Source organism: Pristis pectinata, chromosome 40 (assembly GCF_009764475.1).
Source record: "Pristis pectinata isolate sPriPec2 chromosome 40, sPriPec2.1.pri, whole genome shotgun sequence".
Lineage (NCBI taxonomy): Eukaryota > Metazoa > Chordata > Chondrichthyes > Rhinopristiformes > Pristidae > Pristis > Pristis pectinata.
In genome coordinates this window covers 5,605,965-5,626,789 of record NC_067443.1, presented here as the reverse complement: position 1 = coordinate 5,626,789, position 20,825 = coordinate 5,605,965, and the positions used below count along the sequence as shown (strand labels likewise).

Below are 20,825 nucleotides of genomic sequence, written 5' to 3'. Positions count from 1 at the left end.
ACCTTAGCAGTTGACCATTTGTGGGGAGCTGCTGTCTCGGGTCATCGTGGGTTATAGAAACAGACCCTTTGGCCCACTGAGTCCATGCTGACCGTCAACCACTCATGTACATTAATGCTACCCTACCCATTTTACTTTCCTCACATCCCCGTCAACTCCCCCCAGATTCTACCCCTTGGGATTTGGGAGGAAACCGGAGCACCTGGTAGAAACCCACGCGGTCACCGGGAGAACGTGCAAACTCCACACACACAGACACAGGCAGCGCCGGAGGTCGTGATCGAACCCGGGTCACTGGAGCTGTGAGGTGCTCCCACAGCATTGCTGGGGAGGAAGCTTCGGGATTTAGAACTGGGGATGAAGGAATAGCCAGCATATATCCTAACCAGGATGGTGTGAGACTTGGAGGGGAGCTGAGAGCTGGTGTTGTATTTTCTTGCCTTTAAAGATTAAAGAGAACATTTAAAATAAATTAAGCAAAATTCAGTCAATGATTTTGTTAAACCTCCTGCATACACACGGGTGTTAAGCCAATTCCCTTCCCTTCAGTCAGGAACACAGTATAGAGACAGTTATACAGCACAGAAACAGCCCTTCGGCCCAACTCATCCATGCTGACCAAGGTGCTTCTCTGAGCTAGTCCCATTTGCCTGCATTTGGCCCTTAGCCCTTTAAACCTTTCCTATCCACATACCTGTTCAAATGTCTCTTAAATGTTCCAATTGTACCTGCCACCCTGTGTGGAAAAACTTGCATCTCGGGTCCCCTTTCAAATTCTCCCCCTCACCTTAAACCTGTGCCCTCCAGTTTTAAACTCACCTGCCCTGTTGGGGGGTGGGGGAGATAGACTGACCATCCAACTTATCTATACCCCTCATGATTTTATAAACCTCTATGAGGTCCCCCCTCAGCCTCCTTCACTCCAGGGGAAAGCAGTCCCAGCCTGTCCAGTCTCTCCTTGTAACACAAGCCCTCCAGTCCCTTAGTGAACCAATCGAGAACCCTGTGGGTGTCTGGTCTTGTCCAGCGCCTTGCCCTCACCTTGATGTATGCTCCTGGGTAGATTTTATGTACGGCGTCTCCGGGTGCCCGGCCTGCCTCTCGATCCAGATAGTAGCTTTGCACAAACACAGCGTGGTCGCTCAGACATCGCATCCAAACGTCACCCTCACCCCGACACTCCAGCTGGATGCCTTTGCCGATGTGTAACCTTCAACATCACCAAAAAAAGAAAAAGCAGCACACGTCTTTAATTCACTTTTAAACCCCTCATCCGCACCTTTGAAATGCATAATTAAAGACCCCTCCCACCCTGGACATTCTCTCTTCTTCCCCCCCCCTCCGCCCCCACCCCCCCAATCTGGCAGGAGATACAAAAGCCTGAAAGCACGTACCACCAGGCTCAAGAACAACTTCTACCCCGCTGTTATAATGGTCCCCTAGTACAATAAGATGGACTCTTGATCTCACAATCCACCTCGTCGTGGCCCTTGCACCTTATTGTCTGCCTGCATTGCATTTATTGCGTTTCCCTTGTACTACCTCAATGTACTGATGGAAATGATCTGTCTGGATAGCAGGCAAAACAAAGTGCATGCGACAATAATAAGCCAATTGACCAATTTAATGTACACACATTCTGATCAGTAAATCGGAATAAGAACATAAGAAATAGGAGCAGGAGGAGGCCATCTGGCCCGTCGAGCCTGCTCCACCATTCAATAAGATCATGGCTGATCTGACTGTGGACTCAGATCCACCTACTTGCCTTTTCCCCCACAACTCTGAGCTCCCCTACTCTGCTAAAATCTATCTGTGTCTTAAATATATTTAATGAGGTAGCCTCTACTGCTTCCCTAGGCAGAGAATTCCACAGATTCACTACTCCCTGGGAAAAGCAGTTCCTCTTCATCTCCATCCTAAATCTACTCCCCCGAATCTTGAGGTTATATCCCCTAGTTCTAGTCTCACCTACCAGTGGAAACAACCTTCCTGCCTCTATCTTATCTGTCCCTTTCAGAATTTTATATGTTTCTATAAGATCCCCTCTCATGCTTCTGAATTCCAGCGAGTATAGTCTCAATCTCTCCTCATAGGCTAACCCCCTCATCTCCAGAATCAACCTGGTGAATGTCCTCTGCACTGCCTCCACAGCCAGTATATCCTTCCTCAAGTAAGGAGACCAGAACTGCACGCAGTACTCCAGGTGCAAATGGAAATCATGTGGTGCACAGGGTTTACTCATAGAGTCATAGAACATGGAGAACAGCCCTTGTTCAAGCACCCAGCTCGCACTAATTTTGTTCTCCCCACGTTCCCATCAACTGTCCCCAGTTTCAACCCCTCACCCAAGTTCAAGTTCATTGCTGTAACAGGCTTACATACACAGGGTATAAAATGTCATGAAAATTAGCTTTTAGCAGCACAGTACATTACGAAGACAAACATTAACATAAATTATACATAACTTTACGCATGTGCAGAATAAACACACACTACAGTAGCCAATTAACCCACCGACCCCGCACATCGTTGGGGTGTGGGAGGGAACCGGAGCAGCCAGGGGAAACCCACAAGGTCACAGGGTGAACGTGCAAACTACACACACACACACACAGCGCCGGGGGTCGAGATCGAATCTGGGTCTCTGGAGTTGCAAAGCAGTGACTCTACCTAATGCACCACTGGGCCACCCATTCACCTCCAAGATGCATTTGAATCAGGGCTAAAAGCAAAGTGATTAGTAAATACATGTTGTGAAACCCTCACTGAAAACTCCAGCTTTGGTTCCCACAGCCCAAGAGAGACACTTAAAATCTTACTTTCTCCGCCCTAATCAGTGTGGGTCAGTCCACAGTGCTACACTACTAAAATACTATAAAATTGGTTGCCGTACAACGAGGGATGACCTCATTCAAACATACAAGATCCTAAGGGGGCTTGACAGAGTAGATGTGGAGATGTTTCCACCAGTGGGTGAGTCACAAACAAGGGAACATAGCTGCAAAACTGAGGCATGTAGAAATTAATTCTCTCAGAGTGAATCTCTGCCCCCGAGGGTGCTGGAGGCTGGATCATTGGATATATTTGAAGTGGAGACAGGTAAGTATTTGAAAGATCGAGGAACTGAGGGCTGTGGGGAACTGGCACAGAAGAGTTGAGGGCAGAGCAGATCAGTCATGGTCATATTGAATGACGGGGCAGGATTGAGGGGCCTGATGGCCAAATCTAGCTCCTATTTTCTTGTGCTGTTGTGATGGTTGGTCTGGACTCAGCCGACTGAAGGACCTGTTTCTGTACTGTATGGAGTCAAAAAGTTGTACAGCACATCTCGTTTATGCCGACCATCATGCCCATATGGACATGCTGGGTTTCTTTGGCCTCCTGGGGGGGCCTGGGGGTGGGGGGTGGTGTGGAGGCGCTGGTGGGCTTTCTTGGCCATGGCGTCTCCGTGGTTGGACCAGGGCAGGCTGTATATGATGTTCACTCCGAGGAGCTTGAAGCTCTCAGCCCTCTCGACCTCAACACCATTGATGTAGACAGGAGCATGTACACCGCCCCCTTTCTTGAAGTCAATAACCAGCTTTTTTGTGCTGACATTGAGGGAAAGGTTGTTGTCATGCATTTAAGGGCATGCATTTAAGGTGAGAGGGGGTAGGTTCAGAACAGACATGAGGGTATGTTTTTTATTCAGAGAGTGGTGGATGCCTAGAATGCATTGCCTGATAGGGTGGTGGAAGCAAACTCATTGGGGGCTTTCAGGGGTACATGAATGAAACGAAAATGGGATATGGGCATTCTGTAGGTAGGAGGGATTAGCTATGTTGGCACAACATTGTGGGCCGAAGGGCCTGTTCTGTGAGGTACTGTTCTATATTCTATATATACTAATCTCACTTGCCTACATTGATCCCTCTGTGCCCTGCTCATTCTGTATCCCTCTCTGACCATGAGTGAGAGTCACAGCGTAATCCACTGCAGGCTCCATTTTGGGCAGCCAGTGCATCGCACGACATCCCCAGTCTCACCCCGTGACCCGCGTGAGCCCATCCATTCCTCAGAAAGCAAGTGGATGCCCAGTGCCATGCTAGAAAGCACCTCGTGCCAGGCACGTCGCACCCCTCCCACCCTTCAAACTCCACCAGTAAAACTGCTCCTTCAAATCTCCGTTGCAGGAGTACCAAAGCAACCTACTGACCATTCCACCCTGCCCGTCACAGCTCGGGACATCCTATTATAGAGTCAGAGTCGGGTTCAGTCAGTGCTCGGGGAGGGGAACAAGTTCTGAGGGAGAGGGGCTGCTTATCTGTTTCAGAGAGATTACAGCAGGGAAGGCCATTCAGCCCATCGTCCATTTCAGGATTTTGCAAGAGCAATCTGGCTGGTCCCCCTCCTCACTGCCCTGTGAACCTGTTCCTTTCAGGGACTCTTCCACTCTTCTGCCTCCTTTTTGAATGCGACAGTTCAATCTGCTTCCCACACTACTAGTGACGCATCCCAATCGCTTGCTGCGTTTCCTAGTGTCATTTCCAGTTCTTTTGCCAGTCACCTTCATTCCATGTCCCCTGGCTCTTAACCCTTTTGCCAACATGAACAGCTTTTCTCTGTTTAGATCCTCTGTCATTGCCCCCTTATCTGGTTCCCCCCATCACCCACCAGCCTCAGTCTCCACCCTTCCCCCATCTGCCTTTTTCCCTTCTTGACGTTTCCACCTATCACCCAGCGGCCTGTTTCACACTCCTCACCCTCGTCTCCATCTGCCCATCATCTACCCCCCCCCCACCCCCAAATCTGGTTCCACCTATCATCTACCAGTCTCACCCCTCCCTCTCACTTCTATATACTGGCTACCTTCTCTCCACACTTTCAGCCCCGATGCAGAAACATCGACCATCCCTTTGCCTCCACAGATGCTGCTCGACCCGCTGAGTTCTTCCAGCAGGTTGTTTTTTTTGCTCTAGATTCCAGTAGTATCTTATGTCTCCACCTCTATCAGATCCCCTTGCAACCACCTCTCTTCCATGGAAAACACCAGCTTCTAATAAATTGAGTTAAAAACAATTAAATGCATTTAACTTAAGTTTTTTTTAAGAAGTTATAACACTTTTTTTTTAAGTTATTGTATGTCAGAGAAGTTGATAAGCATCCAAGCTCTGGCAGCCAGTTCTGCTTAGGGGAGCGGTTCACCCCTAGGATTTGCAGCGCAAAGCTCCTCAGGGCCTTGAGTAGGCTGGAGCTGGCTTCTTTGAAGAACTTTGCGAAGGACACGGTCAAGGTAAAGGGCAGGTTGAAGTGGGAAGGCACTCAGCTTTGCAGAAATCATGGGCCCCACGTACAGCTCGGAGGGTCTGGTTAGAGTTGGGGGTTGCCGGGAGTGCCCCAAGGATGTGGTGAGGTTTTGCTGTTCCCCACACAGCCACATGGATTAAATACTTTCTTTCCATCTGCTGCTTGCCAAATGGTGCCGTGCCCCAGGATGTGCGTCTGCCACGGGTGCAGAGATGTGCAGCCATATTAAATGTGCAAACCCAGCCAGCTAATGTGGCATGCCATGCAACGGAGTTGTACAGCACAAAAACAGGCTTCTACCCCACTGTGATAAGACTATTGAACGGTTCCCTTCTACGATGAGATGGACTCTGACATCATAATCTACCTTGTTGTCACCTTGCACCTTATTGCACTGCACTTTCTCTGTAGCTGTGACACTTTGTACTGTTAATTGTTTTTACCTGTACTACATCAATGCACTCTGTACTAACTCAATGTAACTGTGCTGTGTGATGAATTGACCTGTACGATCGGTATGCAAGACAAGTTTTTCACTGTACCTCGGTACAAGTGACAATAATAAACCAATACCAATCAGGCCCTTCGGCCCACCTCATCCATGCCACCCTTTTTGCCCATTTGCCCCCACTGAGTCTGCATTCTCCTACGCCTTGCCTACTTAAGTGCCTGTCTAAGTAAACGTAGTGACTGTACCTGATTCTATGGCCTCCTCTGGCAGTGTTCCAGGTATCAACCACACTCTGTCGGGGGGAGAAAAACTTGCTTTTCAGCTCCCTTTTAAATCTCCTTCCTCTCACCTTAAACCTATGCTCTTGATTTTGATACTCCTAACCAAGGGAAAAACATTCTGACTCCCTATCTATGCCACGTATAACTTTGTACACCTCCGTCAAGTCACCCCTCAGTCTCCTTCACTCCAGAGAAACCAAGCCCAGTCTGTCCAATCTCTCCCCATAACTAAAGTACCCCAATCCAGGCAGCATCCTGATGAAAATCCTCTGCACTCTCCCCGGCGCAGCTGTGGGGACGTCACTGCTGAGCTCCATCTTGTACTCACCCATCATTTAAACCCACAAGTTCTCTTCTAGCAGGAGTCTCCGGGTGGGTAGCGAGACCCCTGGCTGAGTTTCCCCTCTCATGTTCTGAATGCTCGGCTGAGTCAGCAAGGAACAACAACAGAATTTGGAATCCGCCCCCACTCCTTTTTGCATGGGGGCACTGAGGCAGTCTTGGAAGACAAAGGTCTTGTGACAACGGACTGGACTTCAGCATCAGGAACCACTGCCTCACAGCTCCAGCGACATGGGTTCAATCCCGACCTCCGGCGCTGTCTGTGTGGAGTTTGCAATGTTTTCCCTGTGACTGTATGGGTTTCCCCCGGGGGCTCCGGTTCCCTCCCACATCCCAACGACGTGTGGGGTAGTTGGGTTAATCGGCTGCTGTAAATTGCCCCTCTAGTGTGTAGGTGGTTAGTAGAGTTGAGAAGAGTTGATGGGGATGTGGGGAGAATAAAATGGGATTGGTGTAAATGGGTGGTTGATAGTTGGCACAGACTTGATGGGCTGAATGGCCTGTTTCTGTGCTGTGTTTCTCTATTTAAAGAGGAAGAGGCAACAGGCTGAGAAGTAGATCTTGCATGATCCAGGACGGCACTTGGGACTAATAATCGGTGAAGATAGCAGTGTCACAGGTCAGCTACGTGTGAGGTTACACCAAATCCTTACACTGACCTGGCCTTCTCACTGGCGTCAGTCCTATGTACATTTGATAGCTGACCAAGGCAGAAGCGATCTCCTCCCGATGGGTCCACGTAGCCGTCAACCGTCACCACCGGGCAGCTGGAGGGAACCTTGAACATCTCCCCCACCTGCACATCCATCTCAAAGTATGTGATCGAACACCAGAACTCAGGGCCTGTGGAAGAGCGAACGTGAGAGGGGACGGGGCAGACTGAGCAATCAGGAGTGAACAAACCAGCAGGAAAAGAAAACTAGTCCAAACGGAGACCACATTTGAGGACAACGTATACTGCAGATGAGTCAGAAAGCACGGAAGCAGGCCCAACTCGTCCACGCTGACCGAGGCGCTTTCCTGAACTAGTCCCACCTTCCTGAGTTTGGCCCATAACCCTCTAAACCTTTCCTATCCATGTACCTGTCAAGTGCCTTTTAAACCCAAGTTGTACCTGCCTCCACCACTTCCTGTGGCAGTGGTTCCGTATACCCACCACTCTCTATATGAAAAACTTGGCCCTCAGGTCCCCTTTAAATCTTTCCTCTCTCACCTTAAGCCATGCACTTTTGTTTTATCTGGGAAAAAGACGGTGACCGTCCACCTTATCTATGTCCCTCACGATTTTATGAACTTCTACGAGGTCACCCCTCAGCCTCCTTCGCGCCAGGAAAAACAGTCCCAGCCTGTCCAGTCTCTCCTCATAACTCAAGCCCTCCAGTCCCGGTTATATCTTTGAGTGTATTTCCTGCACCCTCTCCAGCTAAATTACATCCTTCCTATAGTGTGGTGACCAGAACTGTGCACAATATCCCAGGTGCGGGCTCACCAACGTCTCGTACAGCTGTAACAAGACGCAACTTGTACTCAATGCCCTCTCTGATGAAGGCAAGCGTGCCATGCTCCTTCTTCACCACCTTGTCTACCCATGCTACCACTTTCTGGGAACAGTGTACCTGTACCCCTAGGTCTCTCTGTTCTACAGCACTCCCCAGGGCCCTGTCGTTTACTGTGCAAGTCCTGCCCTGGTTTAACTTCCCAAAATGCTGGAATCTGGAACAAAAAAAAACAGAATGCTAGAAGAACTCAGCAGGTCAAGCAGCATCTGTGGAGGCAATTTCTCGAGGGAAATTAGCGATAGGCAATCAGTCTGATGCACGGTCTCAATATACAACTTTCCCTCCACAGAGGCTGCTTGACCTGCTGGCAAAAACAGCATTTATTGCCCAGAGCTAATTTCTCTTAAGAGCCACCTTCTTGCACATGAACAAGTAGGGAATGGATGGACATAGTCCATGTGCAGGCAGATAGGATTAATTAGGTTGGCACCAAGGTCAGCACGGATATGGTGGGCTGGAGGGCCTGTTCCTATGCTGTACTGTCCTATATTCTACACTTTAGGACCGCTGCAGTCCTTCTGGTGAAGATACTCGCATAATGCTGTTGGGTAGGGAGTTCCCAGATTTGGATCCAGTGACGATGAAGGAATGGAGATAGATTTCCAAGTCAAGAAGGGTAATCTGGTGGTGGTGGTGATTCCCATGCTCTTGCTGCCCTCGTCCTTCTTGGTGGTAGGAGTCTCAGATCTGGGAGCTGCTGTCAGAGTAGCCCAGGTGGAGGTGACGCACACTGCAACAGCAATGGAGCACCAACCTATTGGGCTGCTTTGTCCCGGATGGTGTCGAGCTTCTTCAGGGGTTTTTAAAGAGCTGAACTCATCCAGGCAGGTGGAGAAGACTCCACCACACTCAACAGAAGGGCTTTGGGGAGTCAGGAGACAGGTCACTTGCCACAGGATACACGGTCTCTGACCAGCTCTTGTAGTCACAGATCTTAGATGGCTGGTTTGTTAAGCTTCTGACCAATAGTGACCCCAGGACATTGAGGGTGGGAGACTTAGCAATGATAATGCCATTGAATGGCAAGGGTAGGTGGTTAGACTCCCTCATTGGAGATGGACATTGCCTGACACTCCTATGCCCTCAGTGTTACCAAGGAGGGATATAGGGCAAAATGGATTTAGAAGGATCATATCAAAATTTTCCTCCTTTCTTGAGAAAAGAGGGAGATGACAGAGGCCCAAGTTAACAAAAGGCGTTTGGAGAAAACTGCAAATGCTGAAAATCTGTAGAAAATAGAAACTCTCTGCAGGTCAAGTAGCATTTGTGGAGAGAGAAACAGCGTTAACATTTCAGGTCATTGACCCTTCGATGAAAAGCCATCAATTGGAAACTTGAGCTCAGTTTCTCTCTCTCCACAGGCGCTGCCTGACCTGCTGAGAATTTCTACCATTTTCTGCCTTTCGTTAAGAGTTTGACAGGATTGACACTAAATGTTCCAACACATGGAGTACACCAGGAAGAGGGCATGAAAAGTCACAAATTCAAAAGGCTGCTCTTTAACAAGAGCCTGGAGAGATTATGGAACTTGCCGCCACAATGTACAGTTGGGATGCACAGCAGAAATATACTTAAGAACAAGCTGGATAAGCACAAGAAAGGAAGGAACAGAAGGAGTTGTTGACGGCATGAGATTATTGGGATGGAAAGAGGTTCACATGGAACTAAAGTATAAGCATAGATTAGTTTGACCTGTTCCTGTTATTGATTATTTGAAGACACAAGAGATGCTGGAATCTGGAGCAGAAAAGAAGCTGCTGGAGGAACTCAGTGGGTCAGGCAGCGTCTGTGGAGGGAAATGGATGGGGCTGATGTTTAGGATCGAGACCCTGCAATCAGGACTGGGAGTGTGCAGGGGCGATAGCTGGTAATAAAGAGGGGAGAGGGAGGGGCGAGGCAGGGGCTGGAAGGTGATAGGTGGAACCAGGTGAGGAGGGAGACGATGGGCAGGTAGAACCAGGTGGGGGAGGAGGAGGGGTGGAGTTGGGAGACTGTGGCTGGTGAGTGGTAGTTATAGAGACAGATAAAAGGGAGTAGATGGAGCCAGGTGGGGAGAGCTGGTGACAGAGGCTGGAAGGTGATAAGCAGATGATAAGCAGAGACACATAGCTGCACATGTTGGAATCTGATGTAATGAAGGTGATAAGTGGAACCAGATAAGGGAGGGATGATAGGCAGACAGAACCAGGTGGGGGCGAGGGGGAGAAAAGATACTGGGTGACGGCAGGGGTTGGGGGAACCAGGAGAGAGAAAGGAACACAGAGATTGCAGGTGATGTGAAAGTGGAAAATTCAAATCTTCACACCACTGGGTTGTAGACTACCCAGGCGGAATGAGGTGCTGTTCCCCTCGCTTGTGTTTGGCCAAACCCCGGCAGTGTAGAAGTCCAAGGACAGACAGGTCAGTGTAGGAGTGGGGAGGGGAGTTGATTATTTGAAAACATTCTTACCTGGATGGTTGGATATGGGCTGCTGGTAGGATGCCCCATTGTGATGGGAAGACCCTGAAACGAAGTAAATTGTGTTATAAAGCCCTCCGATGAAGGAAAACAAAATCAGTTGAACTTTGTGGATAATGTTAGTACTGGCTTGAGCACCAGAATTCCATATTAATTGGAGATGCTTTTAGCAGAGAATTTAAACGGAGGGAGATACTGGCTTTCAATGACACAACTGAATAGGGATTTAACAAAAGGTGCAAACTATAGTGCAAACTCAAATAGGTGATTGTCAAAGTCTGAGTGGGTTTCAAATCAGGAACATCGCCTCCACACAGTACCAAAGGCGGCCATGGCTGCAAATGCAGTCCCCAGTCCTTGTCAGCTTCATGTATAGGCACAATCCTGCACTTTCTGCAGCGCTGTTGCACTCTTGCAGTGGGCAGTGTGAGCATCCTCGCTGCCTTTCTCCTCCTGCACCCCTCCCCACTGCCCCAAACAGCCTCACCAACAACAGCTTGTATTTATGCCCCACCCCTACTGTAGGAAATTGTTCCCAGAGATTTCACAGGAGTTTGTCAAACCAAATTTAACACAAATCCACTTGGGAAATACTAGCTAGTCTAAGAGGCAGGTTTCATGAGGCAAATTAAAGAGAGATTGAGCCACGAAAAGGATGACATGGGGATTCCAAAACCAGGGCTTTCACAACCGGACAGGATCATGAATTGGAATTAGAGGAACATAGATGGCACAGGAGATTGGGGTGCTAGAGGAGATTAAAGAGGTGGGGAGGGAGGACGTATATGGATGGATCTGAAAACAGGACCAAGAGTTTTTAAGGCATTGTTTAACTAGCTGCCAATGTAGCAAGCACCAAGGATGATGGAGGAACAGGCAACACTTTGGTTTACAAAAACCTTCCCTCTCTGGCCTCCACGTAAGCAGAACTTGTAAATGCTTCTCTTTCCTTTAGTGACCCATCATCTTTCAAAAAGTTACGTCACCTCACTTCTTCAAAAAGAACCCATCCTTAACCTCACTGGGCTTGCAAACCACCAGCAAGTCATGAGCAGCCCTGGAAGCAAACTCACCTGCAGCTCAGTCTTGGCAACAGTGGCCGCCATGCCTTCGGCCTCCATGGTGGATGCTCTGGGATATATTTACTCAAACCTTTCCACCTTCCTCTTCATTAAATACACCTCAATTCCTCCAGAACCTCCTTTGCTAATCACCTGCATTTATTGTTGCTGCTTGTAGTTTTTCTTGCACAACCACCCTGCTCCTTTTCATCCATTCATTTCCTCCCATTCGTAAAAAAACCTCTTCAATTCCCTTTACACAGTCACCATGCCTTGTACTATCCTTGCACCAAGGAGATGGGACATCGCTGCACAAAGCCCTTTCAAAACAGAGTTGACTCACCATTATGCGCCGTATGCGGCTGTGCGGTTGAGGCAGCGTGCCGCAGGAGGAACGGCATCACAGCCGACTGTGACGTCTGACCTGAAGGAATACAAGATCACGTGATGGGTGTGCAGCATAACTTGCTTCCGTTAAAAAGCTAGCAAATGCAGACTCTAAAATAAAAGCTAGTCTCAGTTACAATGGCCATGGAACTACTGGGCGGTCATGAAAACCCATGTGGTTCACTGTTGTCCTTAAGGCATAGAAACTTGCTGTCCTCATCCGGTTGGTCCAGAGCCACCCAAGTGGTTGACTCTCCCTTCTGAGGCCATCAGGATTAGACAATAAATATCAGCAGTGCCAGCAACTTCAGGATCTCGTAAATGAATAAATAATTAAGGCAGCAACTAACGCCTGCTTTTTATGCATTCTTTTCTCTCCTGCAGGATTACATTCCTGTAGTCAAACAGCACGGAAACAGGCCCTTCAGCCCACCGTCCGTGCCGACCATCAACACTAATCCTACATTTATACTATTTTTTTTTATTCTCTGCAGATTCCCATCAACTCCTCCCACATTCTACCACTCACCTAGATACTAAGGGGCAATATACATCAGCCAATTAACCTACCAACCTGCACGTGTTTGGGGTCTGGGAGGAATCCCACACAGTCACGGGGAAAGCGTGCAAACTCCACGTGGACAGGAGGAGAGGTCAGGATCGAACCTGGGTCTCTGAAGCCATGAAGCAGTAGCTCTACCAGCTGTGTCATGGTACGACCGCTAAAGCATGACCTATCCACAGCACAATTAGCCAGATGTGCAAAACTTGCACCAAGAAACCAGCAGACAAATGTAAGGGAAGTGTTATCACGTACATACCTATGTTTATATTATTTTAACACCAACTCGCTGGGCAAAATACAAGTCAATCTGACTACTACTGGTTGATTGAGATAGGGTTAGTTATTTTCGTCAGTCTAATCATAGAACGTACTGTACACACAGATCACTAATCAGTGGATGATTAGCACAGGAAACACGCTCAGTTCTGCAAAGGAAGATACCTCGTTGACTGAAGCAAAAGTCAGACATAATTTCACATTGTTGAATAGCAATTACGTGTAACCAGAATGAATCTTTAGTAACTGTAAGAGAATTAGTTGTAGGATAAATATAGATAAAAGTTTGAATTTTCACATAAAGTTGTGTTCATAGAATTAAGCATTGCAGAACTGTCATGTAGAGGGAATAAGTGCCTTAAAGAGTCAGATACAGCACAGATACAGGCCCTTCAGCCCAACCAGTCCATGCCAACCACAGTGCCCACCTAGCTAGTCCTAATTTCCTGCATTTTGCTCATATCCCTCCAAGCCCCAACCCTGGGGAAAAGACTGTTACCATCCACGTTATCTGTGCCTCTCACAATTTTATACAGTTCTATAAGGTCACCACTCATTCTCTTATGTTCCAAGGAATAAAGACCTAGCCTGGCCAACCTCTCCCTAGAGGTCAGGTCCTCTAGTCATAGAACACTACAGCACAGAAAACAGGCCATTCGGCCCTTCTAGTCTGTGCCCAAACTTTATTCCGCTAGTCCCATTCACCTGCACCCAGTCCATAAACCTCCAGATCTCTCCCATCCATGTATCTATCCAATTTATTCTTAACACTTAAGAGTGAGCCCGCATTTACCACGTCAGATGGCAGCCTGTTCCACACTCCCACCACTCTCTGAGTGAAGAAGTTCCCCCTAAGGTTCCCCCCAAACCTTTCCCCTTTCACCCTAAAGCCATGTCCTCTCGTAATTATCTCTCCTAATCTAGGTGGAAAGAGCCTACTCGCATTTACTCTGTCTATACCCCTCATAATTTTGTAAACTATCAAATCTCCCCTCATTCTTCTACACTCCAAGGAATAAAGTCCTAACCTGTTCAATCTTTCCCTGTAACTCAACTCCTGAAGACCCAGCAACATTCTAGTAAATCTTCTCTGCACTCTTTCAATCTCACTGATATCCTTCCTATAAGTTAGGTGACCAGAACTGCACACAATACTCCAAATTTGGCCCCACCAATGTCTTATACAACCTCACCATAACATCCCAACTCCTATACTCAGTACTTTGATTTATGAACTCAATACTTTGATTTATGTCCTGGCAACATGCTCGTAAATCTTTTCTAATCTCTTTCCAGTTTTACCACGTTTTTCCTATAACCTGGTGACTGAAACGGCACACAATACTCTAAGTGTGGCCTCACCAACGACTGATACAACTGCCTCGTTTAAGAATTGGGTGTTTGAACTGAATGTTTGGATTTGTCCAGACCTACGAGACAGAGCTGAAAACCTGTCCAGCTTGCCTCTCGCACAAGCAGAAGGGACTTACAGTAATGGCTTGGGTGATGGAGTGATGGCTGGTGCTGTCCATGCCCATTCTGCTGGGGCCCGATATTCGGGGTATAGGCAGCCGTGCTGCTGCCTGTCCATGTTGCCGTTGTACCTGTGGGAGGAGGAATAAAAAAAAACTCTTCAACGCTAGTGTAACTAAACGTACACCTTCAGAATTACCGCTTTTAATCCACTGTTTCTTTAATGAGGTAATACTGCAATGCTGCTAATCTCAGTAACTCATAATTTTCTATATATTCAGCAGGCCAAGCAGCATCTGTGGAGAGAGAATCAGAGATAACATTTGAACTCATTGTAGCACATTAGCACCTCTACTTCCTCTGGAGGCTAAGAAAATTTGGCATGTTCCCAATGAGCCTCTCCAATTTTTATAGATGAACACAGTGCATCACAGCTCAGTAAGGCAACTGCTCTGCTCAAGCCCGCAAGAAATTGCAGAGTTGTGAACACAGCCCAGCCCATCACGAAAACCAGCCTCCCCTTCGCTGACTTCGTCTACACTTCCCACTGCCCTCAGGAAAGCAGCCAACATAATCGAGAACCCCTCCCACCCCAGTCACTCTCTCTTCTCCCCCTTACATCAGGCAGAAGATAGAAGTGCCTGAAAACATACACCACCAGGCTCAAAGTCAGCTTCTATCCCACTTTCATCAGACTTTTGAATAGACCTTTTAAATGATAAAGATGAACTCTTGACCTCCCAGTCTACCTCACTTTATTTGTCTACCTGCACTGCACTCTCTGTAACACTACCCTCTGCAACACTACCCTCTGCATTCTGTTATCACTTTCCCCTTTCTACTATCTTGATGTACTGATGTTGGAGAAGCTTCAGAGAAGATTTATGAGGATGATTCCAGGAATGAAAGGGCTTACATACGACGAGTGTTTGTCGGCTCTTGGACTGTGTTCATTGGAATACAGAAGAATGAGAGGGGACCACATAGAAACATTTCGAATGTTGAAAGGACTGGACAGAGTAGATGTGGCTACATTGTTTCCCTTGGTGGGGGAGTCTAGGACAAGAGGGCATGGTCTTAGAATTAGAGGGTATCCATTTAGAACAGAGATGAGGAGAAATTTCTTTAGCCAGAGGGTCGTGGATTTAGGGAATTCATTGCCACATACAGCTGTGGAGGCCCGATCATTGGGGGTGTTTAAGGAGGAGATTGATAGGTATCTAATTAGTCAGGGTATCAAGGGATATGGGGAAAAGGCCAGGAATTGGGGCTAGATGGGAGAATAACTTAGCTCATGGTGAGGTAGCAGAGCAGACTCGATGGGCTGAATGTCTCCTTTGTCTTATGATCTTGGTGTACTTATGTTTGGAATGATCTGTCTGGATGGCATGGAGGCCACCACTTCTTCCGTTACAAAACCAGCCTTTGCTGGTTATTTGTTAGTACTGATAACAGGCGCTGACCTTTCACTGTACGTTTTTGCTTATACATTACTGCGACTGCCAAGACAGAGCTCGTCACACTGCCCCAGGTTTTCGAGCTTATGTGCCACAACACAGTAGAAGGCACCAATAAACTTGCTCCTGAGCGAACAGGATCACATTTAACGACAAATGAAAATCAAACTTAGAACATAGAAAACGTACAACACAATACAGGCCCGTCCGCCCACAAAGCTGTGCCGAACAAGTCCCTACCTTAGAAATTACTAGGCTTACCCATAGCCCTCTATTTTTCCAAGCTCCATGTACCTATCCAAAAGTCTCTTAAAAGACCCTATCGTATCCGCCTCCACCACCATTGCCGGCAGCCCATTCCACACACTCACCACTCTCCGAGTTAAAAAAAAACTTACCCCTGACATCTCCTCTGTACCTACTCCCCAGCACCTTAAACCTGTGTCCTCTTGTGGCAACCATTTCAGCCCTGGGAAAAAGCCTCTGACTATCCACACGATTAATGCCTCTCATCATCTTATACAACTCTATCAGGTCCCCCTTCATCCTCCGTCGCTCCAAGGAGAAAAGGCCGAGTTCACTCAACCTGTTTTCATAAGGCATGCTCCCCAATCCAGTAAATCTCCTCTGCACCCTTTCTATGGCTTCCACATCCTTCCTGTAGTGAGGTGACCAGAACTGAGCACAGTACTCCAAGTGGGGTCTGACCAGGGTCCTAGTAGCTGCAACATTATCTCTCGGCTCTTAAGTTCAATTCCACGATTGATGAAGGAAAATACACCGTATGCCTTTTTAAGCACAGAGTCAACCTGTGCAGCTGCTTTGAGCATCCTATGGACTCGGACCCCAAGATCCCTCTGATCCTCCACACTGCCAAGGGTCTTACCATTAATACTATATTCTGCCATCATATTTGACCTACCAAAATGAACCACTTCACACTTATCTGGGTTGAACTCCATCTGCCACTTCTCAGCCCAGTTTTGCGTCCTATGTCCCGCTGTAACCTCTGACAGCCCTCCACACTATCCACAACACCTCCAACCTTTGTGTCATCAGCAAACTTACTAACCCATCCCTCCACTTCCTCATCCAGGTCGTTTATAAAAATCACAAACTTCTGACCTGAAACATTAGCTCTTTCTCTACAGACGCTGCCTGAGCGGCTGAGTATTTCCAACATTCTGTTTTATTTAACCAGCTGTCAGGAGTGTAAATTCCCACTTCTGGCACAGTTCAAAATCTAGAGAAACAGTCATTGCCCATGCATGGGATACCGACAATTATAAAAGAGCACGTTGAAGGCACACCCACTTACTGTGGTATGGCTGTTTCAGTGAGGGGTATCCGTTCTGCTGAGATGGATGAGGGGGAGCAGTTGGAGGGGGCGTCGGGGGAGGTGCCATCTGCTGTAGTGGTGGAGCAATCTGTAACAGGCCCTCACTGTGATTCATGGATATGAGGGAACTGTTGGCTGCTGAGAGAAAGCACGTTAAAAATTATCTCCATACAGTTTTTGAGTGCAAAAGTAATTCTTCAATTAAAATTCTTGAAATTATTTAAAACTTATTCACATTTCAACCATTCCATTGTGGGATCAAAACGATAGGGAGGGTGGGTAAGGGAAGAGAGAAAGATCATCGCAGACCCAGAGAGAGCCATTTTAGAATATTTCTTGCAGACTTAATAGAACTATTCCATAGCAAGACAAACCCAACATTTATACCACTGGAGTCCCATTTCCATTTTCAATGATACAAGGCAACAGAATCTAACCAACTTATAAAGCCAGCATAAACAAGCTGTCAGGAAGTCCTACAGGAATTAGCAACAGAAACTACGTGCAGATACTCGACTGGTTCTTGTAATTTAAACACTGCTCAACTCGACAGCTCATAGAGGAGGTCTGCAGAAGCCAACACTCAGTTCTGCAATAGATCCATTTATTAAACAAACTTGACAAAGTTTTTAAAACATCACTTAGGCAGGGTTTTGACCTTGTAGTAGGGAGGCACTACTTGGGAATTATTCGCAGAGGATCTTTTGGTAAAATTGTGTACTCACGAGGAGGAGACATGGGAATGTTTGGATAGCTGTGCACAGTTGATCTGGACGTCTCTGGTAGGGGAAGTATTGGGGGTGGGAGAGGCTGGGCGTACGTTTCAGATGGTGGCAGTGTGCTCGGTGGATGTTTGACTGACTGAAGCCCGTGTTCTTCAGGGTGTGGTATGACCTGCGGTCCGTCCAGCTGCACACATTCGTGGACAAATTCATCCTTCACCAACCGGCTGGGTGGAGCTAACACACACACACACAATAGAGAAAACTCAGTTAGTTATCAATCTAATGACTAAGCTGGAAGGAAAGCAAAGGCAGGCAGAATCAATAGGGAGACACAAGAGACTGCAGACGCTGGAATCTGAAGCAACAGACAAGACATTGGAAGAACTCAGCGGGTCAGGCAGCATCCGTGGCAGGAAATGGACAGTCGACGTTTTGGTTTGAGACTGTTCCCGTTTACCCCCACACACGCTGCCTGACCTCAAACATTTCCAATTGGGTTTTCCCCACCCTTATTCATTCATTTTTACTGAGTACGAATCTACAGTGCTCAGATAGCTCGCTCATTCTTCAGGCGAGACTCACTGAATGCCACCATGAACTCTGGAGCAGGATTCACTAGGCAGCATAGGATTGTACATTTCCATGCCCCAGTTTTCCATCACCAATCTATTCTCTGTTTATTGGAGACAATTACACAAGCTCCTTTAATATAAATGAAAACAATACAAGCAGATTATAACTGGAACTTAAAATTCCACCGCAGCCTCCACACCCTTCTCTGAGGAACATTACACCTACCGTGAAGAAAGAGTTTAAACACTTCTATTCCCCCAACTTTCCCAGCAGTTTCACTTCCTTGCTGAAGGTGTTGGCTCCCAAGGGATTCCCTCTTCTGAAGGTGTTAACATTCATTAGGATACTGGTTCTCTCCTGGGTTATCGACTCTGACTGGGTAAGCGTCCCTTCCTCTCCTACAGGTATCAACTGAAAGGATGATTCTAGCAGGACTTCACTGCATAGATATGGTTACATTAAAGACCAGAATTGAAATATTACCTCCCTGCTGGACAAAAACACAACAGTCTACGTCAAAAATGCAGATAGCCCAGATCCATTCCTTCTGTTATGCAACAATTAAGGCTATTTATTATTTTCAGGTGTCCAGTTATTGATAAGTGATTAATTTATCACTAATGAAACACCAGACACCTAGAGATAGGCTGCACAAATAGAGGGTCTAAGATGGTTTATAAAATAATAGCTGTTCAGAAACTTTGCAGGGCTTTGTAAGTAAATTGAGGGTGTTTTGGTCAATTCAGAAATACAGTCACAGATACCAGGTACAGACTGGACTTTAATGGGGGCAGAAATGGGTATAAAGCACATTGGGCTGTTCGGAAGCTGCAAATAGTGCTTTCTAAAATAAATATTATCTCCATCACCCACACATTCCCCCCTCCGGTTCCAATCCTCACCTCCTTCCCTTTATTCCATGGTCCACTGTCCTCTCCTATCACATTCCATCTTCAGCCCTTCGTCACTTCCACTTATCACCTCCCAGCTTCTTACATCATTCCCACTCTCCCTGTCCCTCACCTGCCTGTCACCCCCACCACCCCTCACCTGGATCCACCTATCACCTGCCAGATATTGCTCCACCCCTTCCTCCCCTTTGGTACTGGCTACCTCCCCTCTTTCTTTCCAGTCATGATGAAGGGTCTCGACCTGAAACGTCGACTGTCCATTTCTCTCCATAGATGCTGCCTGACCCGCTGAGTTCCTCCAGCATTTTGTGTGTAGTTTCCAGTATCTGCAGTCTCTCTCATATCTCCTCTCTTTGTATCGCATAAATTGGACATTTCACATTCACTACTTGGATCACTATACCCAAGAGAATATTCAAAACAGAACCAAAATCTCTTAACTTTTAATTCCAAGTACCCACTACATTTGCAGCATAGGTATCCTTGCTATCCAACTAGTTCTGGCCAGCACATCCTATCACTATACGCCACGTTCTTTGACTGCAAAGATATATTACGCGATGAAAAATATCTACAGAAGTTACGACGCAGCAACAGGCTATTCTGTCCCATCTGTATGGTTGGCATTTCCTATCCATCCAGTTAATAATGCAGATTTCTTGAACAATAATCCACAAAGATGCCATTCCTAGCAATGTTAAGATTCCCTAGTAGAGCAACAGTAGCAAGGATACCAATAATGAACATTTATGTGTCAAGACGAACAATGTGAAATACTGACCTGTATTCTGGAGGCTGAGACCTGCAGGAGGAAAAACAAGAGATGGTTTAATGTATCCTATAAAGCAAGGGAAGGGACATCACACCAATGTGGGGGTGAGGCACTCAGCAGAGGCAGGGTAACTGGACAGCAGCACTGGTCTGACCAGCGAGAAGTCAATGGCCAAACCATCGCACTGGACTTCAAATAGCTACCACAGAAAATACTAAACTTGTTGAGCCAGAAGTCAACTTTAGGATCACAGTAAATGTTGTACAAAGGAGAAGGCCATTTGGCCTCTGTGTGCTGTCAAAGAACTACCTGGCTTTGCCTCACATGTTACTGTCTTCAACTACACATCAAAATATTATTTTTAAATGTGGCAAAGGTTTCTCCCTCTACCACCATTTCAATCAAAGTTTGCGAGCCTGGACACCTTCATCAAAATCCCTCATCTCCCCCCAATCCTTCTACCGATTACAGGTCGTCCCCAGCTTACAAACAGGTTCCATTTTCACAGACATCCATATTAATTTTGTCTGTAAGGTGGAAAATACATAAAATCTCTTATTATGGCAACCAGACCTCCATAGTAATGTAATGAATGGTGGTGATGAGGGCCAGATGAACTCCAGATGAACATTTACTTACTGCCTTTCCCCTGCCTGGTTACAATGGTACAGAATCATGATGTATGCTCAATAGCTGCTTTTGATGGGCTTGAAGTATCAGTAGATATTAAGTTGTTTAATAGAATATCATTGCTCAAGTATCAATAGAACATACTACATAGTAAATAGTACAGCACAGGAACAGGCCCTTCAGCCCAACATGCTGTGCCAAATTAATTAAACTAGTAATTAAATGCCTAACTTCTGCCTACACAATGTCCATATCCCTCCATTCTCTGCACATTCA

At 46.9% G+C, this 20,825-nt stretch overlaps 1 protein-coding gene across 4 annotated transcripts in view; it reads right to left on the bottom strand.

Moving 5' to 3' along the window:
- Positions 1-20,825, bottom strand: part of smad10a (SMAD family member 10a) — a 78,683-nt gene that overhangs the window by 6,353 nt on the left and 51,505 nt on the right. For 3 of the 4 annotated variants that reach the window (XM_052045617.1, XM_052045619.1, XM_052045620.1), the window contains 8 exons: positions 19,929-19,949; positions 17,664-17,897; positions 16,918-17,076; positions 14,160-14,273; positions 11,785-11,865; positions 10,372-10,425; positions 7,023-7,206; positions 1,042-1,210 (listed from right to left, as the gene is read on the bottom strand). In XM_052045617.1, the coding sequence (XP_051901577.1) occupies positions 1,042-1,210; positions 7,023-7,206; positions 10,372-10,425; positions 11,785-11,865; positions 14,160-14,273; positions 16,918-17,076; positions 17,664-17,897; positions 19,929-19,949 (1,016 nt within the window). The remainder of the gene's footprint in view (positions 1-1,041; positions 1,211-7,022; positions 7,207-10,371; positions 10,426-11,784; positions 11,866-14,159; positions 14,274-16,917; positions 17,077-17,663; positions 17,898-19,928; positions 19,950-20,825) is intronic. The other variant, XM_052045618.1, reaches the window with a different exon arrangement.